This window comes from Microtus pennsylvanicus, chromosome 6 (genome assembly GCF_037038515.1).
Source record: "Microtus pennsylvanicus isolate mMicPen1 chromosome 6, mMicPen1.hap1, whole genome shotgun sequence".
In the NCBI taxonomy this organism is placed as follows: Eukaryota; Metazoa; Chordata; class Mammalia; order Rodentia; family Cricetidae; genus Microtus; species Microtus pennsylvanicus.
The window spans coordinates 104749078-104775011 of NC_134584.1; the positions used below are offsets into that span (position 1 = coordinate 104749078).

At 40.0% G+C, this 25934-nt stretch overlaps 1 protein-coding gene across 1 annotated transcript; it reads right to left on the reverse strand.

Annotated features, from left to right (window-relative positions):
* On the reverse strand, nt 1-24131 carry Nae1 (NEDD8 activating enzyme E1 subunit 1). The gene is made up of 20 exons (XM_075977061.1): nt 24024-24131; nt 18735-18838; nt 18385-18445; nt 17067-17097; nt 16012-16083; nt 15721-15800; nt 14794-14903; nt 13105-13214; nt 11328-11390; nt 10646-10709; nt 10272-10363; nt 7722-7781; nt 7504-7637; nt 6012-6087; nt 5710-5749; nt 4437-4523; nt 3704-3796; nt 1372-1486; nt 1235-1284; nt 1-239 (listed from the first exon to the last, which is right to left on the reverse strand). Exons 1-20 carry the CDS (start codon nt 24074-24076, stop codon nt 130-132), a joined length of 1605 nt encoding a protein of 534 aa, XP_075833176.1. The 5' UTR covers nt 24077-24131; the 3' UTR covers nt 1-129.
* Nucleotides 24132-25934: the final 1803 nt, after the last annotated feature.

A 25934-nucleotide genomic window follows, 5' to 3' on the forward strand; every position in this document is an offset into this window, starting at 1 on the left:
TTACAAATGAGAAAAATGTTTATTAAGGAAACAATTTACTGCTCTCCTTTAACAGATTTTTACAAACTAAAGCACAATATGAAGACAATTACAGTTTCAATCATTAACATATTACACATGGTACTTATTCTACAACTGGAAAGTTGCAGAAGTTTGTGACATGCCACTATAAATGTAAGTATTATTAAAAATTACAAACTGCTTGGTGATTACTTTGATAACTTCTTGAGCAGCAGCTCCTGTGGGAAAAAGGAGAAAAGTAAATCTTTAAAAATAATAAATTTTAAGAATTAAATAATAAAAGCCAGCCTGAGCCTGGTGGTGCATGCTTTTAATCCCAGCACTCAGGAGGCAGAGAGGTAGATCTCTGTGAGTTCAAAGCCAGTCTGCTAAATATGTGTTTTAGGCCAGCCAAGTGAGACCCTGAACAAACTTACTGTTCGTGTTCCCCTCCCCCCGTCATTAATATATTGAAAACTCTCAATGCAACAGAATTAGAAGGTGGAGCTTCTGGAAAGTGATTAGACCATGAGGGTGGAGCCCTCATAAGTGGGTTTATGCCCTTATAAAGAGATCCTGCAGGTTTCTTTGGACATCTTTAAAAATATAATATGTGAGGAGGACACAATATAAGAAAAACACCATAGATGATTCTTGCAGTGAGCTCTCACAGATCCTAACTATGTTGGCATCCTCATTTTGATCTTTGTAAACTATAAGAAATAAATTTCGGATGTTTATAAGGTACCCATACAATAACTAACTTAACTGACTCGAAGAAATGGTGAGAACAAACAGATAAAGGGAGTTTTTATGAGAGAAATGGCAGTTTTGAACTGGACTCTGAGGTACAAAGACCTCATGTCTCAGGGAAAAGGAAGTACACAGGACCTTTAAGTCAAGTTAGTCTTTGTTTCTGAGAACTGTTGGGGCAGGAAGACAAAACAGGAAGAAGAGGAAGGAAGGTCTGAGTGTGTACTTGTGATTAGAAAGTTCAGTGCGGTTCGTGATCAAAAGCATCCTTTCCAAGGACTAATGACTGTTCAGGAGTTTAATATGGATGGCTGTAGGAAAAACAGAGGGTAGGAGAACAGTCTGGAGAGCTAATGATTAACCTAAACCACACAGTCTGCTTCACTGACCTCACTAATTAAAACAGCCAAGAAAACAAAGAGTTAATAGAAATAACTGTATTCTATAACAACAAATAAGTCATTTCATCTATAAAACTCACCTCCCAGGAACGCAGCAATGGTGTGTGGCTCAGCAGCTCCATATCGGCAACTAAAGCAAAAGAGGAGGTTTCAATTTTTATTAGTCTAACCACAAACAGGGAGACTATTACTTCTATATCCTCTAAAGAATACTTACAATTCATGGACGTAGTCATCTTTCACCATTACAGATAACCCATATTCCTGAAGGAAGCCAGTAAGACAGGACTTCAACTTCCCTATATCTTCTTCGACTTGATAGTTAGATACTCCTAAAAAAGTATATATATATATTATATATACATATATTTTTCATTAAAATAAATGTGTGGGCTGGGTGTAGTCACACACACCTTTAATCCCAGCACCGAGGAGGCAGAAACAGGCAGATCTCTATGAATTTGTGAATGCCCTGGTTTACACAGTGAGTGCCAGGATGGCCAGAGCTGCATAGAGACCCTGTCTGGGGGGGGGGGGGTGATTCAAATTAATGGCTATCTTCTTTACTTAATCCAGTTTCAGGTGATCTAATCAAAAACAGTAATATATGAAACTAAAGTATAAAGTACTAACATGAAACCAACATGTGAAAATATCTGAAATCTCTAAGTTAAGAGATAACTAAAATCTGTCACAAATTGAAGTTCAGTAAGTCTCTGTCAGGTCCGGCTTAGCTGGTCAAGTGTGGACTCAGCAGGAACAAAGCTTTGGGTTTGAACCTGAAACCACCTAAAACCAGGCATGATGACACACACATAATCCCAGCATTCTGGTGTGGTTTTTGTTTAAGTCTTTGGTAATTATTGTTCTACAAGAGTAACACATAATACTCAATAATTATTTGCTCAAAGAACTAAAGAGAAAATACCTTACTTATGTCCTTTAAATTTTTATTTCTTTTTGGAAACAGAGTCTTATGTATCCTCGCTGGTCTCAGATTTGCTATGTAGCCAGAGGTGCCTCTGAACTGTGGATCTTTAAGATTATACAAGTTTTTAGGAGCAGGAGGGATGGCTGACAGGTTAAGAGCACGGGCTGCTCTTAAAGAGGTCTTGAGTTTAGTTCCCTGTAACCACATGGTGACTTACAACCATCTATAATGAGATCTGGTACCCTCTTCTGGCACACAGGAATACATGCAAGCAGAATACAGTATACATAAGTAAACTTTTAGAAAAAAAAAAGTAAAAGATTATACAAGTTTTTCAATTACTGCCTTAGCTGTAATACTGAGCAAAGAAATCCCTGTATCTTTACAGTGTTCAAAGTTCAGAAGTCACTGATATATACTGCTTACGGGTTTTCTATTCCTTCAGGTTAAAGTCAGCAAGAGTTACCAAGTAAACTATGAGCTGGGAATGGTGGTACACAATATAGTAGTCTTCTGAAGGAAAAACAAGATCAAGAGTTCAAGGCCAGCAAGTTCCAGGTCAGGCTTTACAAACTAAAAGAGCTGATTGTGATTGCTCATGTCTGTAATCCTAGCACTTTGGACATGAAGGCAGGAGGATTGCTACAAGACTGAAGCCAGTGTAGGTTATACAATGAGTTCAAGGGCAACCTGAGCTATAGAATGAAACCCTTTCCTCCTCTCTCTCTCTCTCTCTCTCTCTCTCTCTCTCTCTCTCTCTCTCTCTCTCTCTTTCTCTCCCTCTCTCTCTCTCACACACACACACACTTTAAAAAGACAAAAAAAAAAAAGACAGGAGACATGTTAGTAACTTAAAATTTAGAATACTATTATTATGGAAAACAAGTCAACTATGACAACTAGCAGAAAAAAAATTTCCTTCTATACATATTCAACCAATATTCTTCTCTAATAGTTTTGAATCAGATGGTCTATAAGTAGTTAGCCTTTAAAATCAAATAGTAGTTCCTCTAAATACCCACAGACTACTAAAATTCAGGTCAAGTATGAGGTTTTATTTTGTTTTGGGGTTTTCTGTTCAGTTTTGAGACAGGGTTTCTGTGTGTATCTCTGGCTGTCCTGGAACTCATATGTAGATCAGTCTGGCCTCAAACTCCCAAGATCTACCTGCCTAACTCCCATGTGCTGGGATTAAAGGTGAGGGCACCATACCTAGCATCAAGCCAATTACTTATTCAAGATTTTATTGACCAAATGTGATAGTTCATGACTATAAATCCAGTACTTAAGAGTCTGATGAAGGAAGACCACAAGTACAAGACCAGCCTGAGATAAGTAAGATTCTGTCTCAAAACAATAACAACAAAAAAACCCCAAATGAAACAAAACAACAATAAGAAGCCAAAAGATTTTCTTTCTTGCTTTTTGTGTGTGTGTGTTTTTCCCCCCTCAAGACAAGGTTTCTCTGTGTAGTCCTGGCTGTCCTAGAACTCGCTCTGTAGATAGGCCTCAGACTCAGAGATCTGCCTGTCTCTCTCTCAAGTGCTAAGATTAAAGGTGTCTGTCACCACCATTTGGCTATTTTCTTTGTATCTGGTAAGTCAACTGCCATTCTTACCTGGGTATCTGCCATGCTGTTTATGAAATCGATCAACAGCCCGCAACATTAGGTATAAGACTATCTCACTGTCTGGATTGTCCATGCTAGAAACTGAAAGAAAAAAAGAAAAAAAAATAGTACAACTGGACAACTTACAGCATACAAACAACAAAGGACTGAGTTCATACTTAAGTTTCAGAATCCGAGAAAATCTTAGCAAAAACTTTAAGTATTTTATGAAAATAAAGTATAAAATTAAAAATAAGAAAAAATACGTTAACAAGTAATCCAGGAGTCTTATGGAATACTAGCTGGAGTCTCTATCAAAACAGAAACACAGCCGAGTGGTGGTGACACATGTCTTTAATCCCAGAACTCAGGAGGCAGAGACAGGTGGATCTCTCTGAGTTCGAGGCCAGCTTTGTTTACAAAGGGAGTTCCAGGACAGCCAGAACTGCTATTCAGAGAAACCATGTCTCAAAGAAACAAAACAAAACAAAACAAAAAGAATCAAAGCAGAAACATGATGGTGTTAGTTCCTATGTATAACAAACAATGCACTCAGTAATCTAAATACAGTGTTATGTATTTTTGTATAGCATATGTACAATACAGTAGGTTATGTAAGTTAAAATCATTCAGGTAAATCTATAAAATAGAATATAAACTATATATTTTATAACACCATTTATTCAACAGTAATTATACACATTTTACTAATAATTTTAACCTAGTATCTAGTTGTACTTACTAATTTCATCTTTGTTGACTGTATCCAAACCATACTCTTCAGCTAAAGAGCGACATCTCACCACTCGAAGGAACGCAGAATTGCTGCCTGCAAAGAGTAAAGACTTCAGGGAGGCTGACAGGCGAACATGCTGAACAAGAAACTGATGGTTCAACAGTTACGATATCGTGCTGTTAATGGAGAGGAACTGAGTTCAGTCCCCAGCATCCACATCAGGTACCTCACAAGTACATGTAATTCCAGCTTCAAGGGAACTTTACACCACTAATCTCTGCAGGTGCACATAGCCATACACAGGCATACACAGAATTTAAAAATAATAAAAATTTTAAGAATTTATTCATTAAAAATTGTATTGAGTGGCCACAGTACAGTAGGTTATGTTAAATGTTGGCTATCAATGGTATGAACTAATTCCTGCCTTGGTTTTATTCTCAGTTTTGTGTGTAGGAAAAGCTTAAGACATAATTTTATGTGTCCACGTGTATGTTCCTTGGGGCTTCCTCTGCTTAATTGATAAGCCATCTCTCTAGTCCTGCAACTAACTTTTAAAAAAAAATATTTATTTACTTATTATGTATACAATATTCTGTTTGTGTGTATGCCTAAAGAAGAGGGCACCAGACCTCATTACAGATGGTTGTGAGACACCATGTGGTTGCTGGGAATTGAACTCAGGACCTTTGGAAGAACAGGCAATGCTCTTAACCACTGAGCCATCTCTCCAGCCCTGCAACTAACTTTTTGAAGCTTTTACTTGTGTGTGTGGTGTATGCATGCATGTGCTTAGCCCTATGTATACATGTGGTTGATAGAGATTGATTCTGAGTATCTTCTACCAATCTCCACTGTATTAGTTTTTCTTTTCTTTTTTTGTTCTCCAATTTTTTTGTATAAATGTAGAGCTCACCATTTCAGATAGACTGAACTCAGCTCCTCATGTTTGCATGGCCAGCACTTAACCTACAGCGTCACCTCCCCAACCTACACCTGACGCAAAGAAAATGTTCCTACCCTGACAATTAGGAGAAAACCCAGAAGCCAGTCACAAACTATACGGCAAATTCTTAATTTCATTACAGTCACTTATCACAGATCAAATGAGTACCTATAGTTCAGTCTTAAAATTTCCTTTTTATTACAAGATAATAAAATAAAATTTACCTAAGGATACACACACCCCAATTTGAGAATGCCGATCATTTAAAATTCTGGAGAACATTCTCGGTGACATATTTTTATCAAGCAAACAAAGGAAATTAAAAGGACTTACAAAATAATTTTAATTCTTTTTCTGAAATGGACTCTGGTGCCTATAAAGAGATAAATGCAGATTTATAATAATGCACACACACACACACACACACAAAGATAACAGCGGGCACAGTACAAAGCCAATGGCTGTGAAATGAAAAGCTTTCTCCAAGAACTGAGAGAACACAGGCAAGTAGGCACTTCTGCTGAAGAAACAAAAAGCCAGGGTAATGCCTTCTATCTCTAGCCTCTCCCTGGCTGAATCCCACGCCCACAGGGAGAAGTACTCACTGTCAAGGGGCAACATGCTCAGCAACTTACCTGGCCAACAGACTGAAGCAATTTGGCAACGTGATTACCCACAGCAGCAGCATCTTTCTTTGCTTTTTCACGGTAACTAAAAAAGAACAACAACCCAAAATAAGCAAGTTCTAAAATTAGCAACACTTAAATCATTTTTAAGTGAACATAAATTTATTTTTAATTAAAAAATACTGATTTAGTAACATCAAAATGTGAAAATGCTAGAGAAATGCCACCAGCAACACCTCTTGCTAGTTAAGGGTCTTTTAATAGCTGGCAGTAAGACTTTTAGAGTCCTCTAAAACCAAGACTCTCATTATACCCTACAGCATCCAACTTAAACCCACCATGGTACCATTCATGAAGTCTTTATTTTGTTTGTCTGCCTCCCTCCCTCCCCCTCCTCTCTATCTAGTGGATGAGGGCTCTATCTGCATGTACACCTTTATGCCAAGAGAGGGCATCAGATCCCACTAGACAAGGTTGTGAGCCATCATGTGGCTGCTGAAATTGAACTCAGGACCTCTGGAAGAGCAGCCAGAGCTCTTAACTGCTAAGCCATCTCTCCAGCCATGAGTCTTTATTTTTAACTGTTTTCCTTTGGTCTTCAATCTTTCATAACTTAAGGAATCAATGACTATAAATAAATACCTATTATCCAGGTATCCTACCCTGACATACACAGACTTATAAGGTTGGGTCTCCATGGATGTAACCTTTTGGTAACTGGTGTATGGATCTGATGACTCCAAGGGTACTGGCTTGGATTCTTCCAGGGCCAATATTGCCACACAGAGATCTTAGTGTCTAGCAAATCTTGGATGTTTTCCTAGTCTAAGTGTTGAAACACTGAAAATTTAGAAAAAGATAACTGAAGATAGAAACTAGTATTACTTTAAGGACATTGCTCAGTAGTAGAGTTCTTTCTTAGAGTATGAGGACCTAGGTTCAATCCCAATAGTCTCAAGCTCACCCAAAAGAGAAGTATGGCCTTACCTGGAAGAGAGACTCAGCTTTAATACTGATCATTTTTACAAAGAGATAACATTTAAAATATATATATATGTGTATATGTGTGTGTGTATGTGTGTGTATATACATATATATATAATTTAGATATCTAAACATTTTAAAAATATAACATTTGAAAAGATTATAATATAATAATAATATATAATATAATAATAATCTGTATTATTAGGCAGGTTTGAAGTATGTGATTTTTTTCCTTGGACTTGACTTCAACAAGGGAAGCTGTTAGTTCAGTATTTTCTTGGGTCCTCTGTCAGAAACCAGGGTCCCGAGTCCCTCTAGCAGGGCAGATATAAGTAGCCTGTTACAGTTTAAAAACAGCAGGGTGTAGTGGAGCACGCTTTAATCCCAGCACTCAGAAGGCAGAGGCAGGTGGATTTCTGCCTGGTCTACAAAACTAATTCCAGAACAGTAAGGGGTATACACAGAAGCCCTGTCTCAAAAAACAAACCTAACAACAACAAAAACAGTCACTTACACATTCTGCAATTTTATGTATTTGCTTGAATCTGCAATCATATCCGGTATTGTGCCTCGAACAGGTAAATTTCCTTGGCCCTCTTTGGCTACAAATTCCTTTAAGGCACGGGCTAATATCCAAAAAGATGGGGTCTAAAAGGAAATAAAAAAACTACAAGTGAGGGGTGTTTATTTTGAGCTGGAGTATAAGTCAGTAGTATCTTTACTTCTTGTTACCTGTTTGGTGATATTTATGCAGCGATCATCATTAAATATATCTTCAATACTGCTTGGGACCTAACAAAGGAACATGAAACATTTATTTACATTAAGAATTCTGTCCACCTTTACTTTCAGTGCTATTTCTTCAAATAGGATCTTTGCAGTTTCGAAGTGCAATAAAATATCAACTTCTGACGTGTTTAGTTTTATTTAGAATCAGAATCTGACGGCAATCTCATGGGGAAAGAGAATGGAAGAAAACCCTCTCCTGTCCACTGCCAGCATTCCAGACAAGCCTATTCTGCACCACACATGGAGCAAGTCATTTATATCATTATATTGAAGACAGCAAAGATTATGGGTATTACTACACAGCTAGATTTTAGGTTGCTCATGGTTTCCCGCTTATGAAAATTCCAAAATCCATGTACCCTAATTCAAGGCTGTTGAAAGAGACAACTATTCTGACAAATAAATAAGTAATTATCCAATTTTATTGTTAGCAAGGTCACCACCCTAATAAAAACTTTCCAAACCATAGGCTTTGATTCTACTATTGTAGAGAGTGCTTAGTGACAACGACTTGACTGGTCTCTCGGTTTCCAACCCCACACCCTCTAGTCTACTCACAAGAGTCAAAATAGTCCTTTGGATGGCCCAGTGTGGTGGCACACACCTTTAATCTTGCACAAGTAGGCAGAGGTAGGGTCAACCTGGTCTACTACTGAGTTCAAGGCTAGCCAGGGATACATACAGTGAGATCCTGTCGCAGCATCAGATTTTTCTACTTCCTACTCCAAATCTTTCAATGGTCTGCAAGCTTCTATTATGATACAGCCCTTTATACCTCTTCAAACCCAAATCCTTCCTACCATTTTCTTTCTTCTTCAACCACACTGACTTTCCTACTAATCCTGTAGCAAATGTGAAACTTCATCTCATCTCAGGACCTTTCTATGTGTCCTCTGCTTGAAAAAGCTCTTCCAGCAGACCTCTGGATGCCACTTCATGAGGTCTTTTCTGGCACTCTATCTAATACTGCCTCCCAAACCCAGACTCCCTTTTGCCTTCTCATATTCTAATTTTGTTTATACTTTAATATCTGATTATTTGGTTTACTGATCCCCAACTCCTAGAATCATTTTTTTGTTGTTGTTTAATTTTTGAAACAAGGTCTCTTGTGGCCCAGGCTGGAACTAAACTCACTATGCAACCAATGTGGTCTTGATCTGTTTCCTCCATCTCCCCAGTGCTAGGATTACAGGCATATGCCACCATGCCTGGCTTTAGAATAATCAGTTCTTCAGTTTTTAAAACTGTTTTTTTTTTCAGTAAACTGCACAGATCTAACATGTACAATTTGATATATGTGTGTATGTGTGTGTGTGTGTGTGTGTGTGTGTGTGTATGTGTATATATATACACATTTTCAACATTTTCTCCAACTAAGATAGAAGATGTTCCTCAGCTAGACGGACTTACAAGGCGTATATAGCAATACTGTTTCACCATCTTCAAAATGTCTACAGCGAATTCAGTGCTTTTCTAATATCAAAGGCAGTACTCTGGCTATAAATTGTAAAAAATTTTCTAAAAATCTTCCAGGTATCTTATTCCATAGCTCTCCAAATTAAAAACAAAACTGACCAAACTGCCTCAACTTCCAAAGTTCCAAGATTACAGGTATAAGCCACCATACCCACGCTATAATTTTTTGAAGTGTACAAGTCATTCATAACACCTCCACTCTAAATAACTGCTGTCAAAAGAAAATGCAGGGTTACAAAATTTAAGCTTTTGTGTAACACTTTTGTGGGGGAGAGTTGAAGACAGGGTTTCTCTGTGAAAACCCAGCTGTTCTGGAACTGAACTCACAGAGATCCGTCTGCCTCTGCCTCCTGAGTGCTGGGATTAAAGGCGTGAGCCACCACTGCCCAGCTGAGTAGCACTTCTTTTGACTAGCAAAATATCATTTATAATTCTTACCTCCAAGTTCTCAACTATTCATAAATTATATACTTAAAATAATTTAAATATTTCTCTAAATGAAAAAGAACAAAAATAATTTGTTTTAATGGCACTATATGCTGAAGCACTAACATCATTTTAATGAAGATAACAGAAAACATTTTTTAAACTTTTCTGAGACACAGTTTCATGTAGCCCAGCTGGTTCTGAACTTGCTGTGCAGCCAAGGATGACTACTGATCTTCCTGCCCCCTTTCCAAGTAGTGGACTTACAGGCATTCACCACCATGCAGGGCTCAAAATGGTATTAAAAGAAAACTCAAGTTTTGGACTAAACATGGCACATACCTGAAACCTCAATACTTGAGAGGCAGAGGCAGAAGTATCACAAGTTCAAGACTAGCCTGGTTTATACAGCAAATCTGAGGTAGCCTGAGGTAGGAAGACCTCGTCTTTTAAAAAAGCATTAAAAATTAATCAAGCTAAGTCATAGGTACTTACTTCTAACTTACTATACATTTAGGCAATATTATGGTAAATTGTTATATCAACTCTCATATCAGACATTAGTTATGACTTCAGTAATTTTTTTAATACCTGAGTTATATTTAGTGCTGTGTTCACATTTTTAATAGCTTCTTCAAAATTCTCTTCATCTTCTGGAGCTCCATTCTCACTCTTTAAAATCCCTATTAAAGTAAGAAATGTAAACAAATAATGATTTCCACTGTCTTCCCAACACGGAAAACCTTGTGAGGCTCTAAACAAAGGATCAGAATGCTGAGCCTTAACAAGAGATATCGCTATCATTTGTTCTTATAATATTGAAAAAAAAATTTATTCCCAAGGGAAAAGTAAAATTAAAAACTCATGATGACATCATCTGACAAGAGAAATCCAATAAATATTGGCTTCAAACAATTATTTTTTTCAAAATTTATATAACACTTAGTTATAATGCAGAAAATTACCTTGTCTAATCAAATCTCTGAAGTCCTCTTTTTCTTTATAGCTTTTAGGAATTCGTCCATTTGTCTAAATTGGTTAAAAATTTGAAAGATCTAGTTATCAAAACTCATAATATGGAAATTTAGTATCTAAAGTTTTCCTCATTCTCCACAGTAAGATTTCATAAAAAGTGTCATATATATTATATGTATACATGTCATATGTACACACATATATATTAATATATATATACATATAATATATACCAGTGACATCTGAAGCTCTCAATTTGGAAAGAGTAACTGTAGGCCATTTCTTTCCATTCATTTCTCACAATAGTGTCAGAATGAAATTTACTGAAATTCTAATGTTAATTAAAAGATTACTGGGCAGTGATGGTGCACATCTTTAATCCCAGCACTCGGGAGGCAGAGGCAGAGGTAGGCGGATCTCTGTGAGTTCGAGGCCAGACTGGTCTACAAGAGCTAGTTCCAGGACTAGAACTACAAAAATCTACAGAGAAACCCTATCTTGAAAAACCAAAGAAAAGAAAAACAATCAGTATTGAAAGAGTGATAGCTGGATTCAAACTTAAAATCTCTCACTTGCAATCCACCCTCAACAGGAAAACTTAACCTCCCACACCCTCAAAAGAGCTTGAAAATACAGTCACATATAATTTAAAAAAAAAAAAAAAAGACGTACTTCACTATACCACTGTGCTAAATATTTAGCTATGATCACAATCCATGGAGTATGGCTGTGGTCCTAAAAATGAGACACAAATTGAAGAAAATATCAGTATTAGTTAATGTTAATTTTTCACTTATACCATCTTATTTTCTTCCAATACATATGAAGTAATAAACAGAGACAAATGAACTGGTTGTAGAAATGATTTTAGAAATGATTTCTGAGTGGCTATTGAGTAGCTTAGTGAGTAAAATGCTGGCCAGACATGGCTATAAGCTGAAACCTCAGTGGATGGAAGTCAAGGCAGGCAGACCCTGGCACTCTCACTGGCCAACCAACCTAAATAAATGGCTAGCTCCAGGCTCAGTGTCAAAACACTGCCTCAAAAAACAAAGCAGAAAGCAACTGAGAGAACCTGAGGTTATCTCTGGCCGCCACAGGTATATGCACAACTTTCTGTAAACACACACACAGAGTCAAAGAAAGGCTGAGGCTGAGGTTGATATTAAAGGCAGAATCTACTTTAACCCTCATTATAGAATCTGTCACAAATATGATTATTTCTGTAATGAAATATAGTTGGCATGGTAATTTTCAAACTCTAGAAATTAAGTTTTGAGACATTTTCAACAAACATACCATTGAAATTTAAACTATTCATATATGTGTGTTCTGTTCTAGAAGAAAGGTTGGCTTCCACTTTCAGTTACCTTGTCTCATCCTCTTGAGTGCTAGGGTCACAGATGTGCACCACTGTATCTGTCATATTCAAACTATTTTTTAAAGTACAAGGCCATGGGGAGAACTTCTAGGATAAGTTAATGTCCAATTTCTTGACTTAGGTAGTAACTATACAGCAAACTTCAGTTTATCTACTTTTCTTTTTAAAAGTTGTTTTGGCAGGTGTGGTGGAACACGCCTTTTTTCTCAGTACTTGGGAGGCAGAGACAGGCGGATATCTGTGAGTTAGGTGCTAGTCTGGTCTACTGTTGTTGTTGTTCTTCTTCTTCTTTTGTTTTTTTTTAACTTTAGGGAAAATAAATTTATTGAAAAAAAACAAAATAAAATATTACTGTGTGATCTGGTGACAGAAATATGGAAGTTACTTTGAAGCACGATTAATAAAAACTCAGAGGCAGAAATTGGGGTTCAATCTAAAGGTTAGAAAAGCAAAGCAGTCAGTCACTGCCTCTTACCTTGACCTCAGTCCAAAAATGGCGATCCTACCTCCAGGAATCTCAGAATGAGCCTGAGTCTCTGAGCTGTCTCCTCCCATTTTATATTCCTCTCTAGGGCTGGGATTAAAGGCATGCACTGCCTGGTTTCTATGGCAAACTGGTAAGGCTACTGGGACTAAAGGTGTGTGTTACCACTGTCTGGTCTGGAAGGCTGACCAGAGGGGCTATTTTACTCTCTGATATTTAGGCAAGCCTTATTTATTAAAATACAAATGAAATGCCACTATGATATTTTTTCACATTTTGTGTGTGTGTGTGTGTGTTTACCCACAAAAAAATCTTAGGTTAAAAAAATATGAAGTCAGGCACAGTGGTACATACTCTTAATTCAGCACTCTGGAGGAGGCAGAGACAGGAGGACTATCACAAATTAGGGTCAGACTGATCTATACAGCATGTTCTAGGCCAACCAGGGTTATTCCTTGAGAATCTGATTCAAAAGAGCCCCCCCCAAAAAAAAGGAAGAAAGTTTAACTCTAAACTTAAGGTCTCGCTCTCTCACTCTCTTACACACACACACACACACACACACACACACGTAAACCACCAACCTTTTTATCCATATGCTCCAAATCATAGGACTGAAAATGTTCCCTCAGTTCAGGAAATGGCTTGTCTAGTCGTAGATCCTCCAATGCATTATCTGGATGAGATTCTATTACTGTCAAACAATACCAAAAGATATATTTAATTCTTTAGTAATATACTACATTATAGGAACTTAAGACACATACACACACATTGTGTGATTGGGGCTGGAAATTGGGAGGGGGGCTTACTCTATAGCCCAGGCTAGCCTTGAACTCAATAGCAATCCTCCTGCCTTATCATCCTAGTTGCTGTTATTACAGGCATGAGCCACCAACACCTGACGGGAAACCTTTAAATTTTTTTTTTTTTTTTTTTTTTTTTGAAACAGAGTCTCACTTTAACCTTGATTAGCCTGGAACTGAGTATACAGAACAGGCTGATCTCAAGTTCACAGAGAGCTGCCTCCTAGGTGCTGGAACTAAAGATGTGCACCACCATGACTGGTTGGAATTCTATAATCCTGATGGTCACAGTGCCTACAGAGTTTTTTTCACTGTGTTACTGAATTACAACTTATGTATAGTAAACACACAAATCATGAGTTGTATGGGTCTGTTTTCTTTTACAGCAAACCCAACCTTGCCTTGAACTCTAGTTTTTCCCAGCTCAGTCTCCTTCGTGCTAGGATTATAGGCATGTATTACTACATCTGGCTGACTATAAGTTTTAATGAAAGTACGATTCCTTTAGAACAGAATTTGTTACTATAACTGAGAAAGCTTTGCACAGGCAACTCCTGGCAATCTATCCTCCCTTCTCCATCATCTTCAGCAGAAAGCATCACTACCTATGTAGCCCTCTTCCCTAGAAACTTGAGGATATCCTGGATGTTTGCTCCTTTTACCACAACATCAGTTACTTCTCACTTCCTGATCTGACTTTGGACACTGCTCTCCAAATACAAATCAATGTACACTTTTAATGAGTGTTTGTAACCAGATTATAATTCTGCCACTTGCCATTACAACTCATAACAGTCGCAAAAGTAGTTATGAAGTGTCAACAAAAATAATATTATAGTTGGGAGTCACCACAACATGAGCAAGTGTGTTAAAGAATTACAGCATTAGGAAGGTTGAGAACCACTAGTGTACTGCCTGTGTCAAAGTGACCCACACACTCTTGTTAGGTAGCCGTAAGTGCCCAACTATGAGCTGGGGAGCAGAAGAAACCAGGCACTTACATAGCTGTCAAGCCTCTTAACAAGATGAAGTAGTACATTATGTTTCTGATCTACATCCACCTATAATGCTATGTAAGGGAAAAGCAAACAAAAACCTATTGAATCAGTCTAGACAGATGCTCAGTGACTAAGAGCAGTGGCTACTCTTCCAGAGGTCCCAGGTTCAATTACCAGGACCAACATAGAGGCTCACAACCATCTGTAACTTTGGTTCTTGATGACATGAGGCTCTCTTCTGGACAATGCAGGCATTAGGCATACACTTGCTACATAGCCATAGATATAGGCAGGACATCCACACACATTTTAATAAGTCAAAAAAAAAAAAACCCTACTAAATCCAATTGCCGCTTTGAACATGCACCAGAGATGCACTGCCATAAACTTGTTTCATAATTTCAAACTGACTTTCTAAAATTACAGCTCAAGCAACCAATAGCAAGTCCCACATGCTTAACAATTTTACCTGTATGTTCTTTTATAATAATCCTCATATAACCAACTAGTCCATATGTCCTACAGATCAAAAGAGGGATCTGGGAATTCCAGAGGACATCTGCTAAACGCAGTAATGTACTGTAAAGGAAGGCAAAGTAAGAACATAAGCAAGTGAGCATATGCCAGACAGGGAACTCTCTAACAGAAGCAGGCAAGGGCAGAGTGCAAAGCAAACAATTTCACTTGGCTGCAACCTCAAAAGTGCTGGACCAGAGGGATGTGAGACCGTAGTCTGTTTTATTAGGAAGAATGCCGGTGAAAGCACTAAACTTTTTTTTATTTTTTTCAGACAGGGTTTCTCTATGTAACAGTCCTGGCTGTCCTGGAACTAGCTCTGTAGACCAGGCTGGCCTCAAACTCACAGAGACCCACCTGTCTCTGCTTCCTGAGTGCTGGGATTAAAGGCGTGCACCACCATGCCTAGCTCTATCTAAACATTTCTAGTAGTAGTGAAACACATTTATAAAACCCATGTATATACTAAAATCTTCCTGTAATCAATAATAACTAGTTTGTTTTTAGTTTTCTGGGTTTTGAGATTTCTGAAACACCAATCTCACTATGTAGCTCAAGTTAACCTGAAATTTACTGTGTAGGCCAGGCTGGCCTCAAACTTAAAATCTGAGTACTGCAATTACAGGTATGTAGCATCACACCTGGCTTCTAACTAGTTTTTCATCACTTAGCAATATCTAATGTTCACTTAAAATACTCTAAATATATCCAAATATCTCATTTTTTCTTTCCTATCCTTTCAAAGCTTACAAGAGCACCAAATTAAACATTACTATAAGAATTTTTGAAATCAGACTAAATGTAAAAACAGACGAACATACATAGGGAAAACTATGCAAATCAAATAAGACTAAGAGAGATATTAACACCTAAAATTTACCTTTCAAGAAGCTGAGTTGCAACCACAATAGTAAACCTACAGAAAAATGAAGGATCATTGTCTAGAAGGTTTTCTGGACTCTAAATAAGACAAGGGGAGGAAAAATTCAACAATTTCACATATTAAACATGGCAGAAACAGCTATTTTAAAAATAAATGAGTTGACAAATTCCAACTAAATACAAATGACACAATGATTCAAAATTCTATGTTCTGGGTCTTTGAATTATTTTTAAAAATAACAATTTTTATTATTATAAAGCACAGAAATAACAAATATATGTATTATACCTCTTCCACAAAACTTCCAGAGACATCGCTATTTAGTTCTTGTAAGAATTCCATGGCAGCTTGAGCTCGGTTCTTTGAAAAACAAAGCATTTTACTTGAATTAGAAAGTACTTAGCCTCAAGTTGATCCCAAATCTTACAGATTAAGAAAAACTCACTGAAAATTTCCAAATTCCATGCATAGACGTGACAATTCTGCTCCTCAGTACTCAACTGAGGCTCAAGTAGAATGTCACTCAGGGCTGAACTAGATTACCACCCCCAGAGTTCTTAAATAAACACAGTATTTGATCTCACTTTTCTGAACAGGTAAGTGACAAAAAATAGGTGGCAGGCAGGATTATACTGGATCAAGTTCAGACCCACTCCAACCACCCACATCTATAATCCCATCAAAGAGTGGCCAATCACTAAATAAGTGCAACTTATTTATGAATATGAACATAGATGTCTAAGGTTTTCATTTGAAATACAAAAATAAAAATTTTCTAGATAACACCACTGACTAATTTCTTTTTTAATTAAGATTTTTTTTAAAATATAATCTTTTCTCATTTTACATAGCTCTCCCCGTTCTCCCACTCCTTCCTCTCCTCTCACTTTCTCCACCTTCCCCCCCAATTTCACCTCCCATCCACTCCTCAGAAAGGGTAAGGCTCCCTATGGCGGGTTAACAAAGTCTGACACTTCCAGGCAAGCAAGACCAAGACTCTCCCCCCATATCCAGGGCTGAGCAAGATATCCCTCCAAAAAGAATATGCTTCTTGATACCAGTTCAAGCTCATCTCCCTGCCAGTGGCCCCACAGACTGTCCAAGCCTCACAATCCACTAAACATTAACATTATTTAAGACTTTAATAAAGGACAGTGTAAAATCACAGGGGCATTCTAAATTCTTCAACTACCAAAAGATATTTACCAGATTAGAAAATGAGCTAAGCCAACTTTCACTCAGAAAATAAGGTCTTTTAAAGTCAGAGCTTTTCTAGCAGCCAAGACAGAGTGGCGTTATTAGATGCTCACACACAACCCTGCTTTGTAGCCGTGACTGCTTACCTTGCCAATACTGCTTTTTTGAAGGAAAAAACTAAAGGGGATAGAAAAAAAAAGTCAAGATTTATATGGATATAAAAGAAAAGTTGTTTACCATTTATAATAGTGTGTGTATTGATTTCAAAAGATGAATCGTTGTGTGTGTTACTGTCCTTTACCACTAAGCTATGCCCCCAGCCCACAAACTCTATTCTCATAAAGACTATAACAGTCTCCGTGGAGGAAGAAAAGCAGACGGGTTAGTAAATCAGTGTTCTCTAAGGCACACATTTCACAAGATGCTCTGAGAGAAAAAGAGTTCCAAGATTGCAGAAGAAGAATCACCATATGATGATATACCTTCCTGGAAAGTCAAAATATACCTGATAATAGAGTTTTATAGTAAGTTTTAACCTCCCGTGAACCATTCCCCAAACTCTTTTGGCCATTAACTCCACAGTCCCACTTAGAGCTGTTAACATCTCCTATAAACAGTGCTCACAGACACCTGGAAAACACTGTGGGGAACTGCTGGCTTTTGCAAGAAATCACAAAAGATTCACTCAGGCTTCCTCCCACATATATGCCAGTCACATCCCAAAGGCCCAAACACAGGCTGCTCATGAGAGTCAGGGCACAATTTCATGGCAAAGGCACATAGTTATGTAAGAAAAAGATGTCTGGGTGGTGGTGGTGCACATCTTTAATCCCAGCAATCAGGAGGCAGAGGCAGGTGGATCTCTATGAGTCTGAGGCCAGCCTGGTCTATAGAGTGAGTTCCAGGACAGCTAAAAGCTATACTCAAAAAAAAAAAAAAAAAAAAAAAGAGAGAGAGAGAGAGAGAGAGAGAAAAGAAAAGAAAGAAAGGAAGGGGGAAGGAAGGAAGGAAGGAAGGAAGGAAGGAAGGAAGGAAGGAAGAAAGAAAGGAAGGGCGAAACCTTATACTCAGCACATTCTACATAATCAGCTAGAGAAGCAACAATAATACAACTTCCATTATTCTCTGCCTCCTGAGTGCTGGGATTAAATGCATGTGCCATCATGGCCAGCTATCACTCTTGCTTATTATATCTGATGTCCTAAGTATGACCATTACTCTGCACCAACACTACAGACTTATGAGAAAAATGACTACTGCCTTGTACTAACAGCAGTAAAGACAGTCACTGTGAGTCCCGTTTGCTAATGGCCAACTTCCCAGCACTGTCCCAGCACTTCATCTTTAGTCACTCTTCTTTACCATAACCTAAACATAGGGCCACGAGGGTAAATTAGTACTCAGGCCTCACTCTGCGTGCACTGCTTTCTCTAACAGGTTCCTATTTAAAAGAACAGGACATACTTGTTTCCAACATCTTCTCCGCTGACCTGGTTTCCATCAATAATTGTAAATGATCCAATACCTGGGGACACAGAAGACAGTTAAAATATGTTTTGGTTTGGTTTATTTTGTTTTGGCTTTACCCTTACCAATTTAAATGTCAGTATGCATGTGCCACTGCACACGTGTGGAGGTCAGAGGCCAACCCATGGGAGTTGGTTCTGTCCTTTCGCCATATGGGTTCCAGGGATCAAAGCCAAGTGTGACAACAAGTACCCATCCACGAAGCCATCCTGTCAGCCAAGAATATGTAACTCTTTATACAGACCTTAAAGAAGTTACCCAGAATGCAATCACCAATATTACATTACCTGGCAGTACCAAGTTTTTAAGAATTTCAGTTCCTGTAGCTGTTGCATTTATTAGGCAAACATGAGCAGATTCCAAAGCTTCCTGTCCATGATCACCCCACAACCTATAAAACAAAAACAGATTGAATATTGAAGGATTCTCCAAAATATGACTTTCTTATTTGAATAATGATATTTAAAGTATTCTTTCATAAAAATAACATATAACATATCACAGCAAATGTGAGATATGAACTGATAATATTGTGGGGTTATCTGACAATGTAACTGAAAACTTTGATAAATCATCCTTTGCACGATATAACCAGTACTATTAAGCTTTGTCTTTCTAGTCTTTGTTCTCCTCCTTTGAAAGCAGATAATGTATAGCCCAGAAAGCCTAGAGATACACTCATCAACATTAAAGAAAGGTCTTAGCCAAGTGAAGCAGCATGCACCTTTGTCTCAGCTATTCAGGAAGCAAAGCAGAAGAATCCCTCGAAGCAAGTTCATGGTCAACCTGAACAACACAGTGAAGCTCTACCAGAGAGAGAAAGGGGGGAGGGGAGAAAAAGAGAGAGAAAAAAAGAGAGAGAGAGATAAAGAAAAAAGAGAGAGAAGAAAGAAAAAAAAGGAAGGCAGGCAGACATCTTGCACCTAAAACCTAATCTGTTCTCAATTTCATTTCTTTAAGTGATGTGGAGTCAGTACATTTAAGATCTTGATATAGGACAATTCCCCTGCGACATCTACAAGAATAAGCAAAAGCTTTATCAAGAAACTTACTTATTATCATCTGGAAAAACCTTGCACTGGATTCTGCAGAAGTGCTTTAAAATATAATAGACAATATTAATGCTGCCCTTGATTGCCTTCCAGATGTTAAAGGTAAGACACCATGCACTTCAGACACAAGACCAGCTTTCATGGTATACAAACTGGTGAGGGAGAAAAGCAGCTGTAATGCCTATGACTCACAAAGGTGCCGACCACCATGGCATGACGGCCATGAGGGTTCAATAGTGGCACTCCTATCATGGTGGTGACCAACAGCTCTCCCACTGGACTTAAGGCCTACTCAGCAGGAGAGAAATCATACCTGTTACTGGAAACTTAACCAATGACCCAGGGCCAGAGAGGTCATGGATGCTAGAGAAGAACCGGTTGCCACCACTTTACTAACTAGCATAACTTCTACCTGCATTCTAAATATTTACTCTTACACCCACAGATAAGTGTAGTTCTGACCACTCATCATAGAAACTTCTCTTAGAAATCATTACCGAGAACCACAACCGGTCAAAAAGCAAAGAAGTGATCATGGGGTGCTCAGATTTAATTGATATATCTACGACACAACTTCTGTACCTAAGGCTCAGAGAACATCATGAAGGGAGAAGAGGCAGAGAAAATGTAAAAGTCAGAGGGCCAAGAAATCGACTGTGAGACTATGTCTCCTAGAAATGACAGGGAAAGTACATCTTTGATACCACAACAATGTGGCTGCCCAAATAAGGCCTGAAGAACTAAAACACTAACATACATGCTAACATGGAAGGGGGAAATCTCAAGAGATCCCACCCACAGATAGAGAACTACAGGCAACTAAGGAATGCAGAACATCAGTTTTTCTCACAGATGAGCCCCCCCCTCCCCACTGGTTAGCGAATATCAAGTGGCCAGCTGCGGCACACCACACCTCTGCACTTTATGCGCCAACATAACATTCATGAACTGGGCAAGGGGCTGGAGATTGAAACACACAAAGATACACAGACAGAGAGACACGAGTCATCTTTGAAACAGAAATGCCCACTTTATTATGTCCGGGGCAGCCACGCCCCAGTCAAACGCACCAGAAATCATTTCCCTGCCATCAGGAACTCCTGAGGGTCTCGTGCTCAGGGCAGCTGCAAGCATTATAAGTTGTTTACCAGAAATTCAGGATCTGGGGGTTCACAGCTCCCAACAGCCAGCCTTGAGATCATATACATATAGTTAACACTAAATGGACTGAGCAGGTTGTATTTAAATATTTAGGACTGTGTGTGTGTGTGTAACAGAGAAAAAGAGGCCATGATCTCAAGAAGGAGCAAGGGTGTGTGTGTGTGTGTGTGTGTGTGTGTGTGTGTAACAGAGAAAAAGAGGCCATGATCTCAAGAAGGAGCAAGGGTGTGTGTGTGTGTAACAGAGAAAAAGAGGCCATGATCTCAAGAAGGAGCAAGGGGGGTGTGTGTGTGTGTGTGTGTGTGTGTGTGTGTGTGTGTGTAACAGAGAAAAAGAGGCCATGATCTCAAGAAGGAGCAAGGGGTGTGTGTGTGTGTGTGTGTGTGTGTGTGTGTGTGTGTGTGTGTGTAACAGAGAAAAAGAGGCCATGATCTCAAGAAGGAGCAAGGGGGTACATAGGAGAAAGTGAAGGAAGGAAAAAAATTATATAATATTTAATTGAAAAATATATAAAATCAAAATCTATAAAAATATAATAGCAAACTGTAGTGATATTTTATTTGTGTTCTAATAAATAAAGCTTGCCTGAAGATCAGAGTGCAGAGTTAAGCCATGAGAGGCCAGAGACTGGTGGCACACAACTTTAATCCCTGCACTCAAGGCCACCCTGGGCTACAAAAGATTGAATCTGTCTAAAAGGAGAAATAGAACTCACACCATGGTGCTCGGGAGTCACACGCCGTTAAACCCAGCACTAGGGAGGTGGAGACAGGAATGATATGGCTGGGCAGAGAGAGGTATAAGGCAGGAGGAGACAAAGGCTCACTGCAGTCTGGGGTTTGGTGGAGACCATTGTAGTCTGCAGTCATGCTGAGGGCAGGATCACCCCTTTGTCTGAGCCTTGGTAGAGGTTAAGAACTCTCTAGTGGATTGGCTGCTTTGCTTTTCTGATCTTCAGCTTGAACCCCAATATCTGTCTCTGGGTTTTTATTACTTGTGCTACAACCAACGAATATTCTAATAGCATGATTAAGAGATGCATACATTAACAAACACAGAGGTATAATAAGAATGAGAAATATAAGTTATAACTTGATTGATACTGCTATATCATTAACAAGTTCATGATTACACACATGCCATGGTTTGGGGGCCAAGCTGGTCACCTTTACTTCCCCACTCCTCAACACAAAAAATACACACCCCAAAGAAACCCCAACCAACCAACAATCTACTATTTTCTCTTCAGAACAGGAAATCCAAATTATTTGAAAACGCCACTGTCAGCAAGTACGATTAGATGCTGGAGGACTAAGAAAAGACTCTGACATTCCTTCCCTGTCACCAAAATAAAGCCTAGCCCAACCAACTGCTCCATTTGCGTTTTCGTTTACTGGACATCGATCTCTTCACTTTAAAGGTCCCAGAGCTGCTGGCAAAGGGCTCTGCCTAAGAGAACTGGTCACTGAACGGCTGTCAAATGGAGGCATAGCCTGGAAAAGCCACACAGACCAGAAACAGACTTTTTCTTTTCTACGGAAAGGTGACACACGGTCTTATCTGTAATAAACGGTAAAACAGTTGGAGAATGAGTCTTAGAGTATTGGTGCATCCGTTTTCTTGCTGGCCTGAAAGCCAGGCCTTGATCAATGGCTGCTACCAGCTCGTCCAACTTCGTCTGTTTCCTTCTGACCTTTCTAAAGCCATAAGCAGTTCTTGTTAGGAAGGATAAAATTTAGTACTTTAAGGAATGGACTCAGTAAAAATCCTCTCCCAGTGTCTAGTAACCTTACGTATCTTCTCAGTTTTGTTGCCTATGGTTCTACCTACACTACACACAAGAGTGTGTAAGAACTCACAGTAGTTACAGTTGTGTTACCGCTTGGGAGAAAGGTTGAGTACGAAAAAGCTGGACGGCCCCAAGTTGAAACATGCACAAGTCTGGACCAGTTACCTAATTTACGAGTCTTGGTTTCCCTGTCTGTATCAAAGATCGACTGCCTTCAAGGACAGTCTCAGAGCTAAGTGTCTAAATCCCTGACACAGTACTAACAAGGTGCTGTCAGGACAAAGGGGAATTCCCCCCTTTAGGGACACAGAGTATCGTGGGAGCTCCTGAGAGCAGAGGTGGTGGCAAGCACATTCACAACTTCTACGGAGTCAACACACAGAACATAATAAAAAGGAATGGAGAGGGAAAAAAATAAAAAACAAGGATGGAGAAGTAGTTGAAGGATCCACCTGATGGTGTAGACAAGCCCTGATCGTTAAGGTATTTACAAATGGCAACTGAGTCCCAGAAATGCAGTTAGCATGAATTAAGACATTCATTAGGTGTGAAATACCTGATTTTTAAGACAGTGTGAACAACAACAAAAATTAACTTTTTACAATGATTACATGTTGAAATGGTAATATTTTGGACATATTTTGGATGTTAAATAAACATTATAAAAATTGATTTCAGGGTTGGGGGGGGTGAGGCTCAGTTTGGCAGCTTGCCAACCATGCACGATGCCCAGAGTTCCATCCTCATCAGCACCTAATAAAATGGATATGGCGGTCCACACAGGTAATCTCAGCTGTTGGGATAAAGAAGCAGGAAAATTGCTGCAAGTTAGAGTCTAGTCAGGCCTACATGGCAAGTTCCAGGACACTCAAGGGTGAAAGACGGAAACAAAGGAGGAAGGGCAAAAACTTACTTTTGAGCCTGGCCTGGCAGAGAACATCTGTAATCTCAGCACTTGAGAAATAGATGATTGAGTTCAAGGCCGCCTAGGCTGCTTAAGGCCGTTTCTCAAAAATAAAGGGGTGGGGAGGGGGCAGTAGTAGCAAAATTGGTTCCCTATCTCTTTTTACTCTCCCCATGCCCAGATTCTTTCGTACGCAGCCCAAGCTGGCTCCCAATTTCCGATCCACCTGCCTCTGCTTCTCAAGCGCTGGGATTATCAACCAGCAGCCGCCACCACGTCCGGCTTCTTTGAACTTATTTTAAAGGTGCGTAGCTACTGTAAAAATTATAATTACAAACACAGATTGCCCACCCGAAAATAGCATTATGCATTTCTATTGGACAGCGCTGGCGTAGAACAACACTGCGGCCGGGATGGAGTGTCCCCCGATCCCCTTGTTCCGTGAACAAGGGGGCCGGCCGCGACCGTGCAGCCCAAGTTCGCGGCCCTGCGGGAAGGGGCGCCCCGGCCTTCGCCCAGCACGCTGGCCAGTGACCGAGCCCGGAGCGCCGGCTCCCCACGCCCCGCACCGCCGGCCGCCGCGTCAGGCCTGAGGGAGGCCCGCCCACGCCGCCTAGGCACTTGGGCCCCGCAAACCCGCCAGCTCGATCCCTCGGAAACCCTGGCTCACCTCAGCTGCCGGTCGTACTTCTGCTCCTTGAGTAGTTTGCCCTGCTGCGCCATTGCCGTGCCCGCGCAGCGAACAGCGAAACCAAGGGAGTAGGCCGCCTCCCACTCACTGGCGCGCAGGCGCACTAGGCGCCCTTTGGAGACCGCGGCCTTCAGCGCGCCGCCGGTAGGGGGCGCCGCCGCTGCACTGCGCACGCGTCACCGGGAAGCCCGGCAAACCAGAATTGGGTAGTGTGTTTCTCTGTACGTGCCGTTATTGTGGGGAAACTCCGCTTCTTAAATCAAGCCGGCTTGGATTTTAATTGCTAATTGTAAAAATGGCTCTTTCCCGTTCAAGCCTTCATTTTGTTCACCTGTGCAATGGGAATGCATAGCTCTCCCATTTTTAAAATGAGATTTTATTTGTTGGAGGCACAGTCTCGCCATGTGGCCCTCGCTGGCCTGGAACTCACTAGTAAACCAGACTGACATCGAATTCACAGAGAAGATCTGCGTCCCGAGTGCTGGAATTAATACTAATACCTCCATGAGCGGCTTGAACTGAGATTTTAAATACAGAGAGAGTCAGACTCTGAAAAGTTCTTGTATGATCGACTTTCACGACAATTCCTCAGGTTAACCCATTTCTCTCCTCCTGCCAGGAGGCAAGCCCACACCTTGAGGACCCGTTTCGAACTACAGAGCCAGCGGCTCCCATCAGTGAGGCAAACACTGATGATAAACCTCAGCTCCTTTCTGGGTGAGTTCACAGTACCTGAGAGCCAGCTAAGGGACAGTACACCAGCAGACTTACCAAGGTGTCTCTCCTATATAGAGAAGCTCCCCTTTTGGGGTAGACAGAGGAGTCCCACCCCACTGTCTGCGTCCCTCCAAGAATGTTCCCTGTCCAAACGATGCTCAATCGTGCCAGAAGGACATGTGCTCAACTATGTTCATAGCAGCATTGTTTGTTATAGCCAGAGCCTGGAAACAACCTAAATGACCCTTGACTGAAGAATGGATGAGGAAAATGTGGTACATTTACACAATGGAGTACTACACAGCAGAAAAAATAACGACATCTTGAATTTTGCAGCAAATGGATGGAGCTAGAATACATCATTTTGAGTAAGGTAACCGAGACCCAGAAAGACAATTATCACATGTACTCTCTCATAAGTGGTTTTTAAACATAAAGCAAAGAAAACCAGCCTACAAATCACAATCCCAGAAAACCTAGACAACAATGGGGACCCTAAGAGAGACATACATGGATCTAATCTACATGGGAAGTAGAAAAAGACAAGTAAATTGGGAGCATGGGGACCTTGGGAGTGGGCTGAAGGGGAGGGGACAGGCAGGGAGGAGAGCAGAGAAAAATGTAGAGCTCAGTAAAACTCAATAATTTTTTTTTTTAAAAAAGGAATGCTCCCTGTGATGGAGGGATGGGATGATACTTTGAACAGGAAGGAACAGTATCATCTCTTAAGAGTTCCCTCATTGCCAGGTGGTGCTTGCCTTTAACCCCAGCACTTGGGAAGCAGGGGCAGGCAGATCTTTGAATTCGAGGCCAGACTGGTCTACAAAGAGTTCCAGATCAGCCAGGGCTACACAGAGAAACCCTGTCTTGGAAGAGAGAAAGGAGAAGGGAGTTCCATAAGGTAACAAATAAGAAGAGGTTTGGGAGGCTTGAGAGGCAGCTGAGGCTGGCTCTGAAGACCATGAACAAGAAGAAATGTAAAGCTGTACTTGTCGTGTGACGCGGGATGACTGTCCTGTGGTGGCCAATGCTAAGGAAGCAGTTGATGCGCAAGTTGAGGACAGGAGGAAGCAAGAGGCTTGGTGGCAACTAGGGAAGGAGATAAGGATTCCCTTCTGCATTCCAATCTCTACAGGGGCCTCCAGGTTAATGATTGCTAGATCCCGAGACTGC